Source organism: Melanerpes formicivorus, unplaced genomic scaffold, assembly GCF_026170545.1.
Source record: "Melanerpes formicivorus ecotype bairdi unplaced genomic scaffold, bMelFor1.0.p_v2 SCAF_3, whole genome shotgun sequence".
In the NCBI taxonomy this organism is placed as follows: Eukaryota; Metazoa; Chordata; class Aves; order Piciformes; family Picidae; genus Melanerpes; species Melanerpes formicivorus.
The window spans coordinates 13,643,583-13,667,154 of record NW_027142355.1 but is presented as its reverse complement, the minus strand read 5'-3'; the positions used below and the strand labels follow the sequence as shown (position 1 = coordinate 13,667,154).

At 38.1% G+C, this 23,572-nt stretch overlaps 1 protein-coding gene across 2 annotated transcripts in view; it reads right to left on the bottom strand.

Annotated features, from left to right (window-relative positions):
* ORC5 (origin recognition complex subunit 5) overlaps positions 1 to 23,068 on the bottom strand; it is a 59,105-nt gene extending 36,037 nt beyond the window's left edge. The window contains exons 1-13 of one of the 2 annotated variants that reach the window (XM_068167059.1): positions 23,008 to 23,068; positions 20,321 to 20,504; positions 19,350 to 19,442; positions 17,539 to 17,733; positions 13,934 to 14,008; positions 11,123 to 11,234; positions 10,670 to 10,800; positions 9,396 to 9,444; positions 8,829 to 8,919; positions 7,561 to 7,613; positions 7,143 to 7,255; positions 4,535 to 4,582; positions 1,971 to 2,081 (exon numbers count right to left, since the gene is read on the bottom strand). In XM_068167059.1, coding sequence (XP_068023160.1) covers positions 1,971 to 2,081; positions 4,535 to 4,582; positions 7,143 to 7,255; positions 7,561 to 7,613; positions 8,829 to 8,919; positions 9,396 to 9,444; positions 10,670 to 10,800; positions 11,123 to 11,234; positions 13,934 to 14,008; positions 17,539 to 17,733; positions 19,350 to 19,442; positions 20,321 to 20,431 — 1,182 coding nt within the window. In that variant the 5' untranslated portion in view covers positions 20,432 to 20,504; positions 23,008 to 23,068. Of the gene's footprint in view, positions 1 to 1,970; positions 2,082 to 4,534; positions 4,583 to 7,142; positions 7,256 to 7,560; positions 7,614 to 8,828; positions 8,920 to 9,395; positions 9,445 to 10,669; positions 10,801 to 11,122; positions 11,235 to 13,933; positions 14,009 to 17,538; positions 17,734 to 19,349; positions 19,443 to 20,320; positions 20,505 to 22,224; positions 22,427 to 23,007 lie in introns of those variants that run through there. The other variant, XM_068167069.1, reaches the window with a different exon arrangement.
* Positions 23,069 to 23,572: the final 504 nt, after the last annotated feature.

Below are 23,572 nucleotides of genomic sequence, written 5' to 3'. Positions count from 1 at the left end.
AGTCTAAGGGGAAATTGCATTCCAGGGACTACTGAACTGTGTACTGGAATTTGTTTTCTCGTCTGGAATGCACGTTAGATTTACAGTCATACTCATTTTGAAAACACATTGTAAAATTGTTATATAACACATTTGTATTTTAAGCATACCAAGATGTTTTTGACAGCCAAAAATAAGAAAAAATACAGCTAACACCCTACACACAAATTTTACTATGTCATGCTCCCAATTTAACCATCATTCCCTTTTATACTGCAATAATAAATTACACTGAAATTTTCTCCTTGAGACTGACAGAGTTCAAGTAAAACTCTGAATTTCAGAGTTGCAAGTTGAACAGTCAGTTGTTTTGCCTCTTGCCCATTCTTTTATCCCATACCTTAAAGCATGTACTCTTCCCACATTAAAACCAAGATTTTACTGAAAGACCACAGTGAAATTGTTGTCAAATGCTTGAAGAAAGCAAGGCAGAGAAAGAGAGAATGAGAGCAAGGAGGAAGGCTTCAAACAATAAATACATATTTGGTGGATCATCAGTAGATTTAGAGTATGTGTGAAACAAATCCAAAAATTATTTCAATTATATCTCATTTTCCTCTGAACTTCTAGAACAAGCTCATAACACTATTTTTTACTGAGCTAAAGCTAGATCAATCATTATTGATAAACCTACATCATTAAACAAGAACAGCCACATTTTTCCTCAGTACTCTGAGCTTCAGCACGAATTAAAAAAAAATGCACTATATGTCATGGGCTGAGTTGAAAATCTGCTGCTGTCATTCAAAATCATCCTGCCTCATGCCAGCTTCACAATGAAAGTGCTGGCTGGAGCAAAGCAAATGCTTGTATTAACATATTTTTGAGGCTGTTTAATAATTTCTCTTGCCACAGATTATATCATAACCATTAACTAAAAAGGCTTGAAAGAAAACATGTGACATATAAATTGCCTGCTGCATCTGTAAAGCGCCTGAGCCCCCACCAAAGGTATCCCTGTACTACCCACTAAGTAAAATCCTACAATTCTCTAGCTCCTCTATTCCCTGATTTTACAGTAGGTATACTTATGGTTGGTTATTCTACAAAGTTGGAAGATTACTTTTGCCAAAAGTTTGCATGAACACTGAGCGGGGATGATTAGAGCAGCAAGCAAAATTGTTTAGGCATTTTAAGCATATGTTTCCAGGAATCTGACACAAACACAGACATCAGATTTAAATAATCCATGGTGACATTTGAGACCTGACAGGGAAAGGTAGAAAGCATTTCTGGAAGTAAAACTGAAGCACAACTGGAAAGCAGGAAAGAAACTAAGTTCTTCTAAGGTGGACATGAAAGATGTAAGAATCAAGCAGACATCAAAAAAATTCCTTTAACTTATATAAAACAGTATTCACACTTGACAAAGGCAGAGCTGTAGAGAAAAGTCTGGACTCAATTCTACAGTTACGGTGCCATCTGGTGAAGCAGGATACCAATGGCTCTGCAGGACTGCTGAAGCTGGTATGAACGAATAACACTACCCCTAAGATGTGTGTATGACAGCAAACACCTTTCACTGCAAAAACCTTATTCTTCCCTCTGCTTCTTCTTCACCACTAGGCTTTTCTAACATTACCAGCTGACCAATGTTAGCCACAGGACAGCAAACATTTATACAGTTAACTTACAAGTCAGACAGGCTGACAGACTTCAGTGAGAAGCCATGAAAACTAACCAACACAGATCATAGTTTAGGATCAGGAAAAGGTTAGCTTTCAGAAGATTTCAGACCATCACACAGATAAAATCTTGAATTCGTAGCTAGTAAGACAGATATATATTGCTCCAAGCCTTCAACTTAAACTACTGTTGTTGTTATTTTTCCATTACATTTCATTAGAATGAGGACTCAAAAACCCCAATGTAATATCTTTTTTAAATTACAAACAATAAAAAGAAGACAAAGAAAGTAAGTACACACTCACCTGGGAAAATATATTTGCAGTTGGAGCAACTCTGTTGTCTACAATACTATATAATATTGCTAGCAACCTGTCCAGGGGAAATGGTTTTGGTCCAAGGAGGTGATTGCTGGTCTGCAACAAAACCAAAATTTTTCAATGCAATAGATCTTTCCTGGAGTACCACAAGATGGCATTTTCACAGTAGCGAAAACATGAATTCTCAGCACCCTTTTTCATACAGCCTACTTACTGGTTATGGAAAACACTGAACACAGAACACATGCTGACTGATCAGGAAAAGGATATAGAAAGAGAGCTCTAGTCAACATTGCAGGAGTTCTAACTGCACAATCAATAGGAACATTTCTGAGCTATAACTGAAGATCTGATGCCAAATTTCCTGTCACTAGATTTATAAATGATTTATAAATGTCTGTTTCAGTTAGCCTGGACAGATGTTTCTCTTTCTTCTGTGCTTACTGGAGCTGACCTTGAGCTAATGAGATAAGAAACTAATTCTCTTCTTCCCCTAACATACGCTTTGACCTAACAGAATTCCCCCTTAATAATTACTTTTCTCTCTATCTCTTTTTGGGAAAAAAAGGAGGAAGGGGGAAAAGGGGGTTTGGGGGGGAGCCCTCTTCTATCAAGGTGGGGGGGGGGGGGAAGTTTTCTGTGTTACATTCTTTCCTGTATATTTTTGTATATACTGTATATTGTGTATATATTCATTGCATTCCATTCTGCTTGTAAAATACAGCTCCTTTCCATTTTGCTTCTCCGACCGAGTTAGCTGTGGTTTGGCGGGGGGGGGTAGAACTGAACTTCCCTCACTACTACAAGGTGCAAACTTGCAACAAAAGTTCCTCGCCATAAATGTCATACTAAACTGCTCTAACAGCTTTAAGGCCTACAACATTAGTAGAACCTGCAAAGGAGCACCAACTGCAACACAAAAATCACATTTAACCACATTAAAAAAACCCAACCTGTTTTAACCCTGAAGGCAGATGAATGCTACAAAGCTAAACCAAAGAAATACTTAAACCCAGCTGGGCATGGTCCTGAGCAGCCTACTCTAAGTGACCCTGCTTAGGCAGAGAGGTTGAACTAAACCAGAGGTGCTTCAACACCTCAGGTATTCTGTGAATTTCACTTTCTAAAATCACTATCAAACATTTAAAAAAATTAAAAAAAAACAACTATCTCTGCAGAAATAAAATGCTGATTTTTGGTGGAGTTTTTTAATTAACATTTTATTCATTTTCATTTTCTCTTTTGACCTATATCACAATTGAAATGTTACCACTTTGATACCAACCCCAAAGAAAACATTTTTGATAAGGAAATTAGAAAAGAAATCACGCTAGGTTTAGACAGGAAACTACACCTTTACTACCATATTTCTACTTTCTTAAAATACACTTGTAGTATCATAGGATTCCAAGGGCACTGCCAAGAGACTTCAGACCTTTGGGATGACTGCTTAGGAGAATAAGGAGCACAAGTAGTGTCTCCCCTATCCCCACAGTGGCAGGGATTAATGAGAGAATAAATAGGAAGAGCCAGCAGGAAGAGCCAGCAGATCGATGTCTGGCTCCAAACCTGGCATCTCCAGCATGACTCTGAATTGTTTAATCATGAGTTGATTTTCAGGACATGGACCTGTTGGAGAGGGTCCAGAGGGCCACAAACGTGATCAGAGAGCAGGAGCACCTCTCCTAAAAGGAAGGCTGAGACAGTTGGATCTCTTCTCCACTTGGAGAAGAGAAGGATCTGTGGAGACCTTATAGCAGCCTTCCAGTACCAATAAGGGGCTATGGCAGAGCTGGAGAGGGACTTTTAATAAGGACTTGTAGTGATAGGATGAGGGGCAATAGTTTTAAAGTAGATAGGGTAGATTTAGATTAGCTACAAGGAAGAAGTTCTTTACTCTGAGAACAGTGAGACACTGGAATGGGTTGCCCACAGAGGCTGTAGACACATCTCTGGAACAGGCTGGATAAAGCTTCGAGCAACGTGGTCTAGTAGGAAGTGTCCCTACCCTTGACAGAAACATGGTGGAATGTCTCACATTATCTTTATAAATGTACATAGAGGTATTTGCTATTCCTAGCATATCAAGCTTCTGCCAGTAAAAACCATTACAGCTCCACTGATATCAATGATATTTAGCTATTTGTAACCATGAAAAGGTTAGTCTGGTGGAATCCTACACAACAGACAGGACTGCAAAGTTTCCAAGCCTTGACACACAGAGGAGCTCATTGCATCACTGGCAATTAAGATGACAACTTTCAAAACTATTATCTACCTATTCCTCTAACATCTTAGGAATTCTGGTATCTGGATCTTCCATGTATGGTGTCCTTTAACTAGCTTTATTAAAAACATTTTATCATACCAAAAAAAAATGGCTTTAGTAGACAAATTTATGCTATAGTGAAATTTGTTTCATATGAAACATAATTTAATCTAATTCTGTTGATTTTGTAGAAAACAGTGAGTTAAAACAAAATACAAACCAGCAGTACAGAAGAAAAATACTTTTTGCCAGACTTAGCTTGGAAAGATGAAATACATACCTTTTCATGTTTCTTCATAAAATTAGTCTTTCTAACTTTCCCATGATGCTGTATACAAAAGACAAGAGCAAACATTACATGTAAATTATTTTATGCTCCTTCCATAGTGAAGATGGAATCAAAACAGTCAATAAAGACTTGTGCACCACGTACAACAGTGCACAAGCCTGGGTCTGCTTCTTCTGGTACTTGTTTCCGATGTTACTAGCAATCCTCCTTGCTAGAAGCCCTAAAATTACACTTGCCTTACTTCTTGTTCCATTGTGTCCCATGTGGTGCAAAGCCAGAAAACAACATGCTTAAATTGTTTGGTGACAGGCACAATTACTTTGGTGGTGTTTTTTTTCTGACCCAACATGAGCTGAGGCAATAAAAATCTGTTTTTAATTTTACTTCATGCCACAAACCTTCTCCTCCCCTCAATCATCTAATGAAGACGACAGATGTTTACTTTATTTCTCTTTCAAGAGAAGCTTAAATGATGGCTACTTCATTTTAAAATGTATCCATGAACAAAAGCCATTTGAATTTTCACTTTTTATCTGGTCTGTGTTAGAATTCAGGTTGTATGCAAGTTGGCAGAATGACAACCAGGAATTAAATCAATACAGTGCAAAGACAGTTCAAGGTGCAAGAGCTAAATGACAAACAGAAAAGGTAAAGAGGAAAGGAACATAATTTCACTTAAAAGGTCTCTTGGGTTAAGTTGAATATCTGCTGCTGTCATTCAAAATCATCCTGCCTCGTGCCAGCTTCAAAATCAAAGTGCTGGCTGAAGAAAAGTATTACGGGGCTTAAAGTTCGGATTTTAACATGAGAGGCTTCCTGTTCCAGGTGCTGCTTTTGAGTTCCAGGTTTTGGGTGTTTGCTCTTTCCCGTGGAAATGGCAATGAGATGGATGAGAACTGGCTGGTTCTCTGGTTTTCTGCTGCTTTCCTGCTTTATGCTGCACTTCTGTTTCTACAAATAGGCTAAGCTAAGGTATATTATTAGCTAAGGTAATTGTGCATTATATTATCTGATTTGTTCAGTAAAACTTATCTCCGCTCAGAGCTTGTGTGTGCTACTTCTCCCTCACTCCTGTGTTGTGGGGAACAGGCAGGTTAACCCATTCATAGTACTTTAACCTGTTACAAAAGGGCACGTCTTTAAAGTAGCCTTAAGAAAGGATGGATTGTCCAAAGAAGAAAAGCAAGTGCGCTCTTGGATATCAGCTGAAAATGTGAGAGCAAGACAAGGACAGAAACACAGTAAAAAAGATCTTACAAATGAGTGTGGGGGGTGACAAAAAAAAAAGAAGACAAAGAGCCACATGAAGAATGAAATGTATAAATAATGTAAAATTAGATGAGAGGTACAAGTATAATATTCTTTAAACATAGTTAAGTGCTATTTCTTAAAACAACACCTGATGATTTTTCCCAAGGCCTTGAGAAGTACACCTTATTAATAGGTATACTTTATGAGCACATTCAATGACTCATGGGAAATTCACCTTAGTAACTGATAAGTGACTAACTGCTATCAGATGATATATGTAGGAAGAATAGTAACTTGTCCTGCTTCACTGACTGAAACACCTTCACAATCCCTGCTTCAAAAACCTCAGAAGCTCATGTTTATTGTACAAAAGTGTAGAAGGGTTCACACGCATGAATGAAAACTAAGTTCTGGGAATCTAGAAAAGGAGAACAGAAATTAAATTGAAAAGATGGTTCAATGAACACAAATGAGAAAAATGTAGTATTTTTTGATAATATATTTTACAGACTTGAGTCTTGTAAAGCTTTCCTCTTTCTCTGAGTTCCAAGACTGATAATCAAAAAACCTGGGCAAAATCAGTTCTTCAGCAAATAAAAACTCTTACAAAGAAGTTCCTTTGGCCAAGGTAGAAGAACAAAAGTTGCCCATAAAACAACCTTTGCCAATCTGTACTCACTACCAGTAATTCTCCACTCCTTCAGGAAAGGACTAGAGAGGAGGGTGAAATACCTACAATTTCCAGTGTAAGATCACATCAGAAACATGAAATGCATATTTAAGCTAAAAATGTATCAATGTGTCATCAGTGGGAGCTGCAGTAACTTCTCAAAACATGTATTTACAGCTTTTTTTCAAAAGGGAAGAAGAAAGCAAGCATATGTTTAAAAAATTGTCTTGTTCTTGTTTCCTTCAGTTGTTCACACCTACCATGAATGCCAGACACTGACACATGAACACCACACAGTCATTTTACCTCACTAAAGGCTAACGCAGGTGTGGGTTGTCTTTTACTGCAAAATTTAAGTGTAGCTCCTACCTAAGGACATTGCAGGCACTCCACTAAAATCTTTACAAAGCAAAGCTACATCAGCTCATAAAACCAAATCACTGCTTGTGCTAGAAAAGTGTTACACATGTATGGATATGAAAAGGGCACTGGGTTTATCAGACATGAAAAATGACTAAGGGATCATGACCAACCAGAGTACATGACCTACAGAAAAACATCCAGTTGAATAAATGAACCACACAGAAAGCTGAAAATTAATGGTTGAAGTTTTAAAAGTGGATATCAGTATGCAGGAACCCAGTAAACCACACTAAAAAAAAAAAGAAATTCCAATACCTTGATAAAGAACCTCTTATCTGTCCTAACAGGATTGTAGGAGGCAAGGTAAGCAGCTATGAGAAGGAATTTGGAGTAATAAGGAAGTTCCACATGTGTATGTGCAGAAAGTCCTAAAAAATAAAGAGTATAGGTGTTACCAAGCCCTACTGTGAACATCCAAAGATTTCAAACTAGACTTGTCCATGGGCCACGAGGATGATCAGAGGGCTGGAGCACCTCTCCTATGAGAACACACTGAAAGAGTTGGGGCTGTTCAGTCTGGAGAAGAGAAGGCTCTGAGGTGACCTAATTGTGGCCTTCCAGTATCTGAAGGGGGCCTACAAGAAGGCTGGGGAGGGACTTCTCAGGATATCCCGCAGCGATAGGACTGGGGGAATGAAATGACAAGGCCCTGTGGAGTTACTGTATTCGATACCTTTCAACTGCCCAGGTTCTCCATCGTCACGCTGTAAGCGCTCCCACTGTGAGCTAAAAGACAAATCATGCAAGCATATCAAGAGGAAGCATCTGTTAGTCTTTTAGAGAACACTAACTGCTTGGTATATATGTATGTTAATTTCATACATGGCTAGGATACAGTAAGAGAATAATCAAAAATACCAAGTAGTAATTGCGTGTAAGTTCCAGCAATGTACAAACTATGAGGATTTGGGAAAAAAAAAATGCAGAAAAATGTTATGTTGATGTGTAAAAGTGAGTCCAAGGTAATTGCAAAATACCAATGTATTTCCTTTAACGACCATCATCTACTATCTATAGTTTCTAAGTTTTAAGAACAACACAGAACTGAGTAAAAAGTATTAAAATACTAATAGTTTATATTTCTTTTTCTGCTTAATAACTGTTTAAGCTAGTGAGAACATCTAGCAAAGACTTCTACACAACCAGGTTCATTTACTCCATGGCCTCGATGACATTCAAAGGAAAGAAATCACTGTGTTTGTATTAAGATGAAGAAATCAAACACTACTGAATTATCTCTTTTTACATGGTGTAACATCAGAATCACTCATCTTAAATATGGAGAAAACATTAAATCTGAGCTGATCATTACCATTAAAAAAACCCCACCACTATCTTCTTTCTATCAGTCTGGGTATTTAGGAAATAAACCAAGAAAAACAGCCCATTACCAGGATAACAGCTTTTGATTTTGTCAAAAAAAGGTAATTCCATATAAGGACAATTTTGCCCTTGGACAAGAAAATAAAGGGTCAGAAACCTACCTCTATGACACAAGATAAAGAACAATCTGTAATGTGTCATAAGAATTTTGAAGCTTGCATGCATCCCTGGTACAGAGAATCAGCCAAGTCAACAAGTGTGTCTGAAACTCTGCCCATATATTCTGGTGAAGGATTCTCATGCTTCGCAGTTTAGTACATGACGAAAAATGGATTGTTCTGCGTGACCATCAGTGAAAAAGAGAAGACAACCTACAGCCATTGCTTTACTTGATGAGTATTCCATATGGTACAAATTAATATTTTACTTAATTTCCTCCTGTGATACCCTATTTCTTACACCATATGGCACAAAAGAAATGCATATTAAAGAAAAAAGATTCTATATAGCAAAAAATTAAAACCTAGCCATGAAACACAATGGACAGAGTAAACATTTAGACAGGAAGCTTGTTAAACACACCAACATCCACAAAACACCCCTCTTCTCCCAAATTACCTGGATATTTCCCGGAGATAAACAGTCTGCATTGCCTTCTTCAAATGAGGTTCAATGTTTTTCCATAGTTTGCGGGTATCACGTTCATTTGCTGCACCAAGCCAGAATTAGCTGTTAAACATTTAACTCCTACAACACTAAAACCCTGACACAGAAACAGTCACAGACATGACATCTTAAGTCTGTCTCTGAAATGCTGTATTAAGATGATACTGCATCATCACACATTTTCAAGTACATACTGCCATCAAGGCCATTTCTCTGCACTTTATTCAAAGACACTTTAGGACGGCTTAGCAGAACCTCTGGTTTAATTCTCTCCTCTTAGCCTTGACAGAGAAATGACTTCTCTTGATGCTTTGCAGAACTCCTGGGGGTTGAGCAAGGAGAAAGATTTATAAGAGGGAAGCAAGTTTTCATGCCTACTGGGTGCAACTGGAGTAAGCAATGCTCCTCTGATCAAAGAAACAGTCACAAAAAAATGAGGATTGAAGCAAAATCCTCCACAAAACCCACAGCAGGGCACCTGCACTCTCATACACCTGCTCAAATTCAACAGCAGCTCACCTTCTCCTCTGACCACAGGTTCACAGTATTTCGAAAAATTGAGAGCTGCCTACAGAAAGCAAAAAGTACAAGACATTAGCAAGTAACTCTGTCTTTGGATAAGCTACAGAAGCTATCTGGCAACATACTTCATTACTTTGAAAAAACCAACTAATAAGTCAATAGTAATGCAACCTTACACAAACACTAGCAGAAATTATTAAAAAAGAGGAAAAGCACAAGAGGGGGGCAAGGAAAAGCACGAGAGGGGGGCAAGGAAAAGCACACCCGAAACCCTGATAACATATTCCATATACAACTCTCTTGTCTCTACCTTACCTTAGGCAAAAGAGAGTCTTTTTTACAAGGTAGTAATCTAGATTCTTTCCAACATCAGTATTACACAAAATTTTCTAAACCAGCAATCCCTAGGCTTCCTTCTCTTGTCCTACAGCACCTTATTAAGTCTCTATGCTAGTATATGGAACTCAATGCAGTAACTTCCACATATATATCTAACTGCAAAATATATCATTAATAATCATGCATAATAGCATACATGTTCCATGTCATTGAAAAAATTTGGTTCTGTCATTGCCTTTAATAGAAAGGACTTGCCAAGCACATGAAGAATTTAAGGTCCAATTATGTAAAATCATTTCATCGTGTTGGTCTTTCACACACATGTAAATACTACACAATACTATACTTAGTAGTAGACATACAAGCCTTCATGATTTCTATCACCTTATCCCAGCAGGTAAAAATAGGCAGCATAGTATTCTCAGTCCCTCAGATATTCAGGGAATGGCTTGAGCCCAAAAACCACAACAGAAGTTCTAGGATGGGTGAACCACAGAAGTCTGGTATCTCCTTTTGTTGTAGAAAACTGCAATGGTAACCCTTTACAGCCACCAAAACAATCACAACCTTCATTATGGATTTTTACAGAAACTGATTTTATGAGGTAACAAATTCTTAGGAGAGTAGATTTAAACTACATAGAAGAAATTTTTTATGAGAGTGTTGAGGCACTGGAATAGGTTGCCAGAGAGCTGGTAGATGCTCTATCCCTGGAAACATTCAAGGTTAGGTTGGATGGGGCTCTGAGTAACCAGATCTAGAAGTCCCTGCTCACTGCAAGGGGGCAGGACTAGACCTTTAAAAGCCTCTTTCAACTTAAAACATTCTATGATTCTTTGTCTAGATTTATTCAACCTTCAGAGTTCATTTGGAAAAAAAATAAGTAATGAACCAACCAAACAAAACAACAATTCTGAAGGAGCTCATCTCACCAGATGCTGAAGTTCTTTCAGGTCCCTACAGACCATGTAGAAGACACCAAGCAGAATATTGATATACGCAGCATAGAAATCTGCAGAATATAATGGGGGATGATTCTGAGACAGGATCTTCTGCAGGTGTCCTGTTTAAACAAAGACAAGTTTTGCTTATACAAAGCTAACTTAAACTGACTACTTGTTACAAGTTAAGTGGAAAATTAAAACTGTAATCATAAATTAAAAAAAAAAAAAAAAAATCAATCCACCAAAACCTACACTGATTAGAAGTAGCCGCCAATGTAACGGATCTACAACGTTAACTTGAGATGTTTTGGCAAGTGGGAAGTCTTTCAGAGGCTGTGTGAATACAGACTTTCACACTCCAGTAGCTATAACATATTCTGGATTCTTTAAAAGGTACAGTGTTACTCAATTCTTGAAAAACAGATTAAAGAATGAGTTTACCAATGCTGTAGTCAGGAAAATACAAGGTGACTGGCTCAAGGCATCCGGTGTTTGGGCGGAACAGTTCCCACACTATTTCACTAAGCAGGACAACGGTCACATTTCTGTCAGTCTACACAGCAAGAAAAAGAGAACGGAAGAACAACACTGCATGTTACAGCATCAACCAGAAAAATTATGACTCCTCTGTTCCACAAAAATCACCACATGCACAGTTCAATACAAATTACTAGCATAGCAATGAAGCTTCAGCTGGCCTAACCAAGCAGCTGACGAACTTGCTGATTTTCATAATTACACAGGATTTCTCTGCATCCCTTGCCAATTCACTGGCATGTAAGCTTTGTGGGGGCGATAGAGCTCTGGCACTAGATAATACCAAATAGATTCCATACATAATTAAACCCAGTCTCTCGGAACAAACAGGAGGAGATAAAAAGCAAAGAATGCTCAATGCTTTCTGAAACCAAGCTATTTATTACTTGCATTTTAAAGCTAAGTTGGTCCTTAAAAACAAAAAAGAAACCATCCCAAACCAAAAGCACAGTATTTACTGTGTCCTCTGCCAACTGCTTTACTAGTTTCAAACAAGGCTTGTACATACTAGCACCTTCTTTTTAACCACGTTTTTATTGACAAGGTACTTGCTTTGAGTTTGCTGTTTTGGTCAATAGATAACAAAAAAACTTCATACTAAAAAAAAAAAAAATATTCCTTTTTCCATCATCCTTCAATATATTCAGTTTTAATTTGACTTGATGATCTCTAAGGTCTTTTCCAACCTGGTTAATTCTGTTCTATAATAGGAAGCTGTGAAGAAAATGGCTCATTCTAATGTTTTGCAAGGTTTCCCATATTAAAAATTCTGCATTAAAATATATGCTTTAAAATGTCATTCTTCAAGAACATTTCAAATCTCTTGAGGTACCTCAATAAAAAAAAAAAAGGAAGTAATGTGATTCATTTGAAAATGCCTAATAAGAGCTGTGAACAACTTGAAAAGTTTAAATGCAATTCCCCTTCCCTGAAATTGAGGGAGAATCATCTTTTATTTATTTTTCCCTGCTTCCTGCCAAAGCAGCACTTACCCTTATTTATTTTTTCTTCTTGTATGGAACTTTTTTTCCTTTTGATAAGAGAGTAACTTTCCTCAGATTTCTTTAAATTGCATTCTACCAGATTGCCAAGCATTTTAGTTAAGTAATAAGGTACTTTCAGTTCAGTCTCTGACAGACTTTCCAATATTAAAAACTTAGGTAGTTCCCCCCATAATCCTCAGAGAAATCAAGCATCCTATGACCTATTCTTTCCCCACAATCCCCCAGTTCCATGAAATATTTCACCAGTAATGAAGTTTCTTGTCTTCCTTCACTCCAGGAAAAGAAGTGATGCAGTAGATGTGCTCCTACAACACTGTTATGTAACATCAGCCACACAACAGTTTTACAAAGACTCAGTCCTGAATCCAGAATTTAAGAAACTGCAATCTCAGCATTCAGGAAGGCTGACTTATTTGGAGGTTACTTTTGAATTTGAGGGTGTTTCTCCAGCATTTAAGTTTTAGCCTATGTTGGCTTTGCTTTTTTTTTTAGTTGCTGAACAACATCACAGGCCTAAGCTTTTCTTCTTGCTCCGTCAGACAGGTTGTTTCTGATTCAGGGGCAGCAAAATCCAGGTCAGGGGCACAACAAGCAGAAAGAGCCAGAAAATACACCAGCGGCCAGGTATCAGAACACAACTGTAAATCAGTCTTCATTCAGTAAACAGGAAAAAAAAATTAAAAAAAGGAAAAAATACAATGTCACCAAAAGATTAAGAGTACCACACGGAAGTCTTGAGATAGTGTCATTTCAGCTATTGAGATGTTCAGACATTTTCAAGTACCACCCTCTCCTGGTGTTGTTTTCAGCTTCTTTTTTTGAGAATGCACCATTTCCCCTAACCCAAGGAATAAGCTTTGATACTTCAGAAAGGGGAGAGCAAAAACCACAGTGGTTTACTCCCAATCAGAAACATACTGTGACACAATCCCGTTACAAGTGTAAAAACTGCCATCATAAAGCACATTCACAGCTGCTGAGCCATGCAGCTCACAATTAAATAGCTAGTGGTCTAGCGACCATCCTCTAGCCGGTCACCACACCAGGTTGTGAAGTTTCACATAGCAGAAATTTGAGGAAGACAAACATTCCCCAAGTTGTAAATTCATGCTTACAATGATTAATTTACTCCAGGTAGCTAAGCTCTCTAAATCAGCTGCTGACTCAGAAGAAGGTTTTGCATTCCCATGCAAACATATAAGAAACTCTTAAAGAGAGTTGATTCATCAGTGCCAAGCCAGTAAGAGCTATCTTGAAGCTTTTTGTTACAGTCTGCCTGGTATTTTTTTTCCAATTATTACAAAGCTTCAAATGAAAAGTAGAAAACATGCACATTGCTCTTAAATCCAAAAAAGTTCTAGAAAAGACAGCTATCCATCTGACACTGGTCTCACAAGAATCTACAATAGATAGGTATTGTAAACCAAGATACTACTGAACAGAATTGTTAAAAAAAACTAAGAACCCAAGAAATTAAAAAAAAAAACACCACCACAAAACCCACAACAACCAACCAACAACCTGTCAATGATTAAATTCTCCCCTGTTTTCTAGTTTTGGCCACTTCAATTTGATTGAGGTGGGAAGGATTAATTTTGCAGCTTTTTTAATCTAAAAAATAATTTCTCTTCATCAGTGAGCCTAGATGGGAAAATAACATGTTTAGTTACTTCCATTGTACGTACTAATTTTCCCCCACACACACACTTACCAACTCCTGAAGCCTGAGAAATGATGGCAGGATGTTTGCTTCCATTTCCCTCAGCTGCTCTGCTCTATCCAGCACCTTTTAACAAAACAATGATCTTATGTAGACAATGGCATCTTCCATTCTGACATAGACTCATTCTTTGCTCATGGAAACTCATTTCCCCAATGGTCCTTGAACAGCAGAAACCACTCAAATATCAAGATCCCTTAAAGAAGCAACACTGGAGTGGTAACTGCTTCAGGTGTGCTTCCAGGAAGCCCTAGCAGCTTCACACCTGGAAAAAAACCACAAAAACCAAATCCCCAGACAAGCAACATTCTCATGTCTTGAGGCACTAAGAATTAAAACCTAAATATAACAGTTAAGAATATCACTGCCAAAGCCATGATATGATCTCACTAACAACCACTGAAAGCTCAATTTTTGTCCAAATTTCTTTTTAGATTATCACCGTATCCCAGCACATAAGAGGTTGGAAGGGACCTCCAGAGATCATCGTGTCCAACCCCCTGAAAAGCAAGATCACCTAGGGTAGTCCACACAGGAATGCATCCAGACAGGTTTTGAATGTGTGCAGAGAAGGAGACTATGTAGTACTGTAGCATTATATGAACATGCTAATGGTAGGAGAGCTATTTTTTTCCCCTTCAAAGAATTTGTTTCTCAGAAATAAGAGCTGATATTTTCAAATTAGCTATCAACTGAAACTTACACATCTGACTTTTCAGATAGATTTTTCTTGTCATAGTTTGCACCCAAGAAATTCACAGAATTTACTGCACTGCATGCAAACCCCTCACAGCACTAACAAATATGTAACACTTATTCAACTAAAGAGAAAACACTTTATCTAAACAACTACAATATTTTGGAACCTAAAGGCTCCAAACAGCACCATGAAAGCATGCATGGATATTCTTTGACCAACAGAAATTAAATCATATTCCAAGCATAATTTGTCCCTGTCAAGATTTTTTTAAATGTAACAGAAACATTTCTTCTATGCTTTACTTACTACTCACAATATAAATCTAATTTCTAATTACTGCGGTTGAAAGAGAAACTAGAGATCCCAAGAAAATGGTATTTTTCTATTTCCTTACTTTTTCTCCACACATCAAAACATTAAGATAGCTATCATTTCTGCTGCCCACAGTAAGAAGAATTTTATCTAGGCAACCAAGAAGCGTTTTTTGAAAACTGTATTTCAAAAGCACACCATACAAAAACATTTCTGAAAGCACCGCTCACCTCTGCAATGCTACCTCATATTGCTCAGGAACTTACGTAAAACTACAATACATGACTTTATACTGGCATTTGGTTCCTAGGATAAACAACTTCAGGAATGATAACTGCATTACATTACTGACCAAATAGAGGGTACATATTTTTACTAACAGTATAGTGCTTATTGGATGCAGTGGCATGCAGCTACCGAACACAAAGCTTTAAGGTCTTGACCTAGGTACATCTTATTTCCTAGTTAAGCGAGAAACAAACTGTGACCTAGCTCGTGGAGTATGTCAAGTGGTTCACAGAAACAGCCTACCCACAGGCCTATAAATCCATTCCTTAGTGATACAGATTTGTCAACCTTCAGCTTTTTAAAGAAAGTACATTTTAGAACAGTAAAAACAGCACCTTGTTACTTCTCCAAAGTGCTAAACATTGTAAACATGCAAATTAATACAAGTTGTATCTGTTCCAATTCTTCAATTAATTAGAACGAATAAATTCATTTCTCACAAGTAATCAGAAGCATTCATCACGTATGCTTGGGTTAAGAGTAACATTTAGAATCCTCTGCTTGAAAGTAAACATTCATCTTAATTTGCTTCAAGTCAATTGGGCTGAAATTTTACATTATTTACTATTGACATGAAACAGAATAGATTAGTGCAGCAGTGACAACACATGTTACCAGCACACTGGTCTGCCATCAGTCTCAGTTTAAACCACTCTACAGTAAATCATTACACTGGTTGATATACATTAATTGATTTCCCCTATTCCTGTGTGTTCCCATACAGAACTGAAATACTGATTTAATACTTAATTCTTCTGATTGGGCAACTATTTACATAATACAACAGAACCTTACTATAACCATTGATCAAGAACTTTCTAATTTTCTGAGCAAATCTAATCTTCATAAAATACATGAAGCGTTATTTACTAATGTAGAACAGTTTTTTAATTCAAGCATTAATCTGAAAGTAAAATTTTAATTTATACAGTATTTTAGTGCTATATTTTTTTCTTCTGGAATTGCTGAAGGATTCCAATATCATATTTCTCACAGCAAACTAAAATTAATGAGCTATGTATAACTTCTTATCTATTTTAAGTACTGGTATATTTTTTCTCCATTCAATTTTTAAAGAAGTATATCAAATTTATTACCCTTGTCAGCTGCAGGCAACTATGAGATAGTGCTGTTTCCACTAAATATAGTATGAAGTATTTTAAAATCTAAATAAAATGTATGCAACTATACCTGTGAAACAGAATGAAGAATGTTCATTGCAAGCAAGAGCTTCTTGTTTGATTGTGAAAAAAACAAAGCAGTATACCTGCTGACTGCTGTGAGAAACATGCTGAGTGATTACTCAGGACCATCAAGCTTTCAATCTTGAACTACTTCCAAGTTTTCTTAAAGAATCAATTTTGCCTCTTCTCAAATCCCCTTAAGTTCTATCATCTTTTTCATGTCCAAAATGCCTATACACAGTACCCACACATCACTAATACTAGGGCATTCATATTTTCAAGGTAACAGATTTTGTTCAACAAAGTAGTTTTAAGGAGTCTGTCCTATTGTGTGCCTGCAATGCTTCTGTGTTCATCTCTCATTATACTGTCACACATCAGCAAATTTTGACTCCAACAACAAAGACAAAAACAAAACCCCACCAACAACCAACCAAAATAAACAAACCCAAACCCTAGCATTCTAGTAAATACTGGTTGAATCATTTCTGTGATCTAAATTGTGGTTATTTTTCCTGTGGTCTGTATGTTTTTTCCACTTGAGTATATCATCAAATTTTTCATTGTAACTTTTTTTTTCCCCATTTAAATTTCAAAAGTATAGTTCTTGTCTCTGAAGGTCACAGACGCAGCTGAGGATGTACAATCTCGACAGCACTATTAGAGATTAAATGCATTCTAATTTTGTCATACAACTTCTAACTTGAACCTGCTCTAGCCCACTAATTCTTGTCATTTGCATGCTCCACAATTCACATCTGTTCTGCTTCCCAATTTTGCTTTCTCATTAGTGAAGCTACCTTCACAAGAAAACAGACAAGCAAATACAGACTCTCCATATCTTAACATTATTGCATACCTAATTTAACTTTGAAGTACAATTCATATTCATTATTAGTCATGCTATACAGGTTTTGTGTATAAAGTGTGCTAAACCCACGAAAAATACAGAAACTTACCTGAAACCAGTAACCCAGTATTAACAGATTTTTAGTAAGTCCATAGGGAAATTTTGTAAAGACTTAACCTATAATGCACACACAAATTATTAATAACAATTATTCAATCCCTCTTAACCAAAAAAAACTGGATATTACAATGAAATTACTTACAATGTATAACGTTTGATCTTGAAGTTCTTGACTTGCAACAGCTTGTTTAAACAGACGTACAAAGTCGTTCAAGGTATCACAAGGCACATGAGAAGTCTGTTCTGCCACAGAATACCTTTGCAGCTGCATGAGAATTTCTTCTAAAAGAAGTCGTGAAGTAAAGTATTCCACGCAGTTCACGAACACATGAGGAAGCTGGAGGGTAGAAAAAAGATACAACTCTATTTGGCTCTCAGTGTAAATACTCCAAAGTCAGTTTTCCTTTCCAAATGAGACACTGAAAGAAACCACAAGAGGACAGAGAAAACAAAAACACCCTTGCCAAAACAGAATTACTTATGTACTTAGTCAAAACATTATGTACCACAAAGTGAAGAGAGATCTGATGAATCCTCACACAGAACATGCTGTGTATCTTCTAACTACACTTAAAATTTGTGAGCAATAAGCAAAAAAGAACTAAATAGAATGCAGATCAAAGCAAAGTCAGACAACTGCAACACATTACAGTATCAGAAATTAGTCCATTACAAACTCCAGGGTCTGGATAACACAAATTTCTCAAACTTATACTACAAAGCAAGTAATCTAGTAGCACACTCCCCAGAATTACTCTGCTTTTGGTTATTCACTGCATACAAATGAAAGTGTAAGCTTCTGTATCAGACATGTAATCAGCCTGCTTGTGACCAACATTTTTATAAAACTAGGGCCTTTTCAGAGTAAAGGGAATGTGTGAAAAACAGGGTATGAGACACTTTAAGGCAATCCATGTATCAGTTCAGTAATATTGACAAGCTAGTCACTTGTGCATAAATAAAAGACACTACGAAATACAAAACAGCACCAGTATGCAAACCTACATCAGGGAAAAAAGGTAATTTTCTAGGCCTATATTTTTAAGAAATACATTATTTACATAGCTCCATACTCTCTGCTGAGGCATATGCTTTTTTATATACTGAACATTAAAACCTCTGGAAAACATTATTCACTGGGATACTTGTGTTACCTACAAAATTAAACTTCTGATACAGGAATGAGTGTGTAACAAACCAAACAACAACAAAGAAAATCTAAGTACTTCATCCCAATGAATGCAATATTCCTCTAGAGTCTGCAAAACCAGGTATCCCTATCAGAGAAAGTGGCAGTTGCCTGGTGTTCAGCCAGTGATTTTCACCACTTCTGACTCACTTCTGTTTTCAGCACACTTGAGTAAGTTTAAGCTCTTAGGCTGACATTTACATAGGCCATACACACCCAAATCAATATAATTGAGTTTATTAACAGAAACTGAATAAAACAAAATTTCACTACTGCAAATTCTTCTGTTTTTCTTATACTCTCACAAGCAAAAATAAGTTTAAGGAAGAATCACACGAAGATTCAAGAAAAGATTTAAGTGACTCTCAGACTGAACTGAGAATCATTATCATGGTTTAGTAACCATGATGGTGTTGGGTCGATTTTAGACTTGATCTTAGAGGTCTTTTCCAACTGAAACAATTCCATGGTTGTATGAGTACTTACTTGTCACCAGGGCTATTTCAAAATTTGGTTCCTTTCTTTCTAAAAGAACTTTTTTAGGTAAGTTATTATGATTTGTATCTCAGTACATACAACCTTCATTTTATTCTAAGAGCAGTTGTGAGAAGAGAGATGCATTCATCACAGTAAGTAGAAAGGAAGAATCAAGAAGACCGAAACTGATGAGAAAACAAACCATTTTGAGAAAGTAGAAGCTAAGTTAGTGGGACCACCTGTTACAAACAAATTTTAAATTCAATACTCATTGTGAATATTCTTACCTGTAAGGTGTTTAGAAGAGTGTGCATCACATAGGTCTTCCCACTAGCTCTATGTCCATAGATAAAGATGGATGGAAAACTAAACTGCTCACGCTAGGAATAAAAACAAAATTAAAAAACAGTTGTTGCTGTTTCAGTTCTTCTTTCACATTCAACAGATGGAAGATTTATCAATGAAGTTTTCCTCCAGAAGAAAAGTTATCTTTTAAATTGAGGATTAAATATGAACTATGTCAATAATCAGGGGATCAGTGTGATCAAGTTTTATGTTTCACCTTCACTGAAATGTTGGGAGAAAAGTCCCAAGAATCAAGTATCCCATAAAGCTACCAGGGAAACTGCTATAACATGATGGTAATTTCTCATGGGAAAACAAACAAAACAAAGCAAGCAACAAAAACACACTGAAAGAACTTTGGGGGTGGGAGGGAAGTAGTGGGCTCCTACCTCAAATTAGTTAACTGAAGCAAAATCTTAGCAAGCACAAATTGCAAGCCTTACATCATCCTACTCTCTGCAAACACTAGCATCAAAGAAAAAAGAATTGCATGGTTTGGTGGAGAGGATGGTCAAAGACCCTGCTCTTCTTTCACAAGACAGTATTTGACTTAGTACCTCTGTTTACTTAATGGTACTAATGCTATATGTTTCATAGACTATTTTTTTAAGACACAGGCAAAATAATAAAGTTGTTCTTTTTATTTCATTCTGAACAAGTACTTATTTTTCTGCCTTTCTCATTTCTAAGAATTCTGTATATTGACTTAAAAAATTAATACAAAAATGAATTTGACAAACACTTTTTATGAACGTCAAGGGTTAGGCTGGGCTGACCATTGAATGACTACCAGATGCTCTTAACCCCTCTCTCTTCCCCTTTTGTACCATCACAAAAATGCCCTTAAGTGCCTTCTCCCTCAGACAGCAGAACACCTTTGTTCTGGTCAAACATGCAATATAAAAAGCATTACCTCTCCAAATATGGACAGCAACAAGGACACTTGGGATTCTCGACAAGGCACCAAACTTTCTAACTGAAGCAGCTTAGCTGCTGGGTATGCTGGATGTTCAAGATTAGGCATTTTGATGTTCTTGCAGTTAGTCACCTAAGCATGCATATCCCATTTGAGGTGCAGAGATAAAAAATAAGATTATCTGGAAAATAAAAAGTTTTAATTATCATTTGCTGTCACATATATAAAGGAGGAAAATAAACAAATGAACAGGAATTCTAGCTCAGGATAATAGTATCATTATAACAGATTTAACAGACTTCATCAATATCAAGCTTTACTTTGTAAGGCATTACACAGACGTTTTCACAGCACAGAGAATAAAATAATATTAAAAAAGCCCAAACAAACAAAAAGGGAAAAGCATATAGGATATGATCAAACCAATATAACAAATTGTCAGAGTTTAGCTAACTGAAGAAATACATACTTAGTTCTGGTCTTACATGCATTCAAAAGTATCAAGGGAATAAAATCAGGAAAGTAGATTAGTCACAGGTCATCACCTCCCTGGACAGCAAATAAAGCAGAATTTACAAGTAACAGAGCAGAGGTAGGACACTAAGGAAAGACAGGATGACAACAGCTCTTCACATGTTAACAGCTACATTTACTCTAGCCTAAAAGCAGCAGAGGCATATGAAGAAAATCCAGCTGATGCTGAAGACTGATAATACACCTTAAAAAATAGTAGGAGCCCAAACTAGCTAGAGAAAGTTCCAATATTAATTACAGTTTACCTTTATACAAGAACTAGTCAAGGAAGACTGAGGGTCTCAATTGTCCAAACACTGAAAAGGCTGGATTTGAGTGATAGAACACAGAAAAATACCTCAAAGATACTACTTTGTCTGCAGCTTCTAAAGCTGATGGAAAGGTGATAGATCTGTCTGTAGTGATAAACACAACATGCAGAGAGAGAATTGAAGTAACCTCAAACACTGGATTCTGACTTTGTCAAATGTAACATGACTTGGCACCCCAAAAAAAAGTTCAGAAATGTAGCCAGTTTTCTAAAATATAAATTGTATAATCAAGTGGATAAATTGTATAAACAAGTGGAGTTACTATGGAAAAAAAGGATAAATGAAAGAATAGAAGCAATGCCAGGGTATTAACACTTTAAATTACACATATTTGTGAGCAACTGTATCACACTTAACAAGGACTACAGTTAGATATCATGAAACTGTAATTCTGAAGCACCTGAAAAAAAAACACAATTACAGAGCAAGTGTGAGAAATCAAAGTAATGTAGCTATTAAAAACAAAGAAAAAGCATAATCATATGCATCAGGCAAAATATTTCCCAGATAGCACTACAAATAGCTTTGGCCCATGTTATACCAGCAAGATAGCTTTGAGTAAGTCTGCCCACCTGTCCACACTATCTACCCAAGTATTCTAAATGGAACAAAGATACCAAAAAGAAATTGCATAGCTAGATTAAGGTGGTTTTCTAAAAATAAGATACAAATAAATATCAGCAATTTAAACAAAGAAGGGGGGGGGGGGGGGGGGGGGGGGGGGGGGGGGGAAATTATTAGTATCCTCCAAAACTGAAGACCAACAAGGAGAAAAGTTTTAGAAATGTCTGAAAAGTGTACACAGATTTTAAGTACAGCTTTTTACTCCACTGCCCTCATGAAAACAGGGCTTAGTTAAGTGTCCTAAATACATCTAAAGCCATTAATTACTTCAGCTTGTCCATCTTGGTGCCTAACTGCACTCCAGAAAAGTATGAATTGCCTACTGATCACAGCGCATCTGACAGCCCTGTTTGCTCTTCAAACATCTCAGAACATGCCAGTTTACACTAAACAGATTTAAGCCACTGGATGAAAATGTACTTCTCTACTGACCACGTGTAGGTGCCTTGATCCTCACAGGGATCCCATCCTAGAGTTCACAAGAGGATGTCTAGAGTAACACGTTCACAAAACAGCCACATTCAGATTAAATGGCAATGCTGACACACAGACCATCATCAGCCAAAACCTGAATGCAGGATGTTCCTGGTCGGGGTAGGTTGCACAAAGTTTGCACAAGGGATTCCAGCCAGACCAGGAGGAACAAAAAGCACACACTTTCCAGCTGAGACTAGGTAAGGACACCAAACGCACAAGCAGCTAGATTTGATGACTTAGGAGGACTTCTCTCAGCGTATTGGTCCTAAAATATCCATGCTGGGCAGGTGTTTGTACACTTCAGTACGAGAGCCGGCAGAAGACAAGAGACTGTCCCCTCGACACCGCCGGCACAGGCATGCCTTGGTGGAGGGGGAACGCCGACCCCTGGGCCTCCGCAGCCCGGTCTCTCTCCACAAAGCCGGGACTAAGGGTTCCTTCAGCCACGCCTCTGCGAGGCTGAAGGCGAACCTGGGCCCCAGGGGCAGCTCGAATCCCGGAGGCCAGCCGGGAGGCAGCTGGGGCCTCAGGCCCCTCACCCCCGCGGCGCCGCCCCGCACCGACTCCAAACCAGAACGTAGCAGGAGCCGCTCACTTCACTACCTTCCTCTCCCTCAGGCTAAGAACCAGAAACTGCCCGCCCACCCCCGCCTCGAGCCGAGCCGAGCCGAGCCGGGTCGGGTCAGGCCGAGCTCGAACCACGACCCCGCTCCGCTTCCCCCAGCAGCTCACACTCACACCGTCCGCGCGCCAGCTCTCGCTGCCGCCTTCCACACATGCGCACCCCAGCGCCCAGCTCCGCCTTCCCCAGCCAGCGCGCAGGTGCAGAGCCCGCCGCATACGCTGAGATGAAGCGGAGGTACCTGCCCTCCCCCTGAAGCTGGCGGCGCGGGAATAGATAGTATGATGATCCGGCAGGACGTCGGTCGCTCCGTGTCGAGTGGATGATCTGGGAGTCCCGGCGGTGACGTAGTGTCTTATGCTGGGGACCCCAGAGCTGAATACAGTACTTCAGGTAGAGTCTTAAGAGAGCAGAGTAGAGGAGCAGAATCGCCTCCCTTGACCTTCTGGCCGCACTTCTCTTGATGCAGCCCAAGATACAAATGGCTTTCTGGACTGGAAGTGCACGTTGCTGGCTCATACTTGGTTTTTCATCCACCAATGCCCGTATGTCCTTCTCCACCGGATTGCTCTCAATCCAGACATCATCCAGCTTGTATTTGTGCTTGGGGTTGCTTCAACCCATGGGCAGGGCCTTGCATTTGGCCTTGATGAATGTTAGTTTTATATGGCCCTGCCTCTC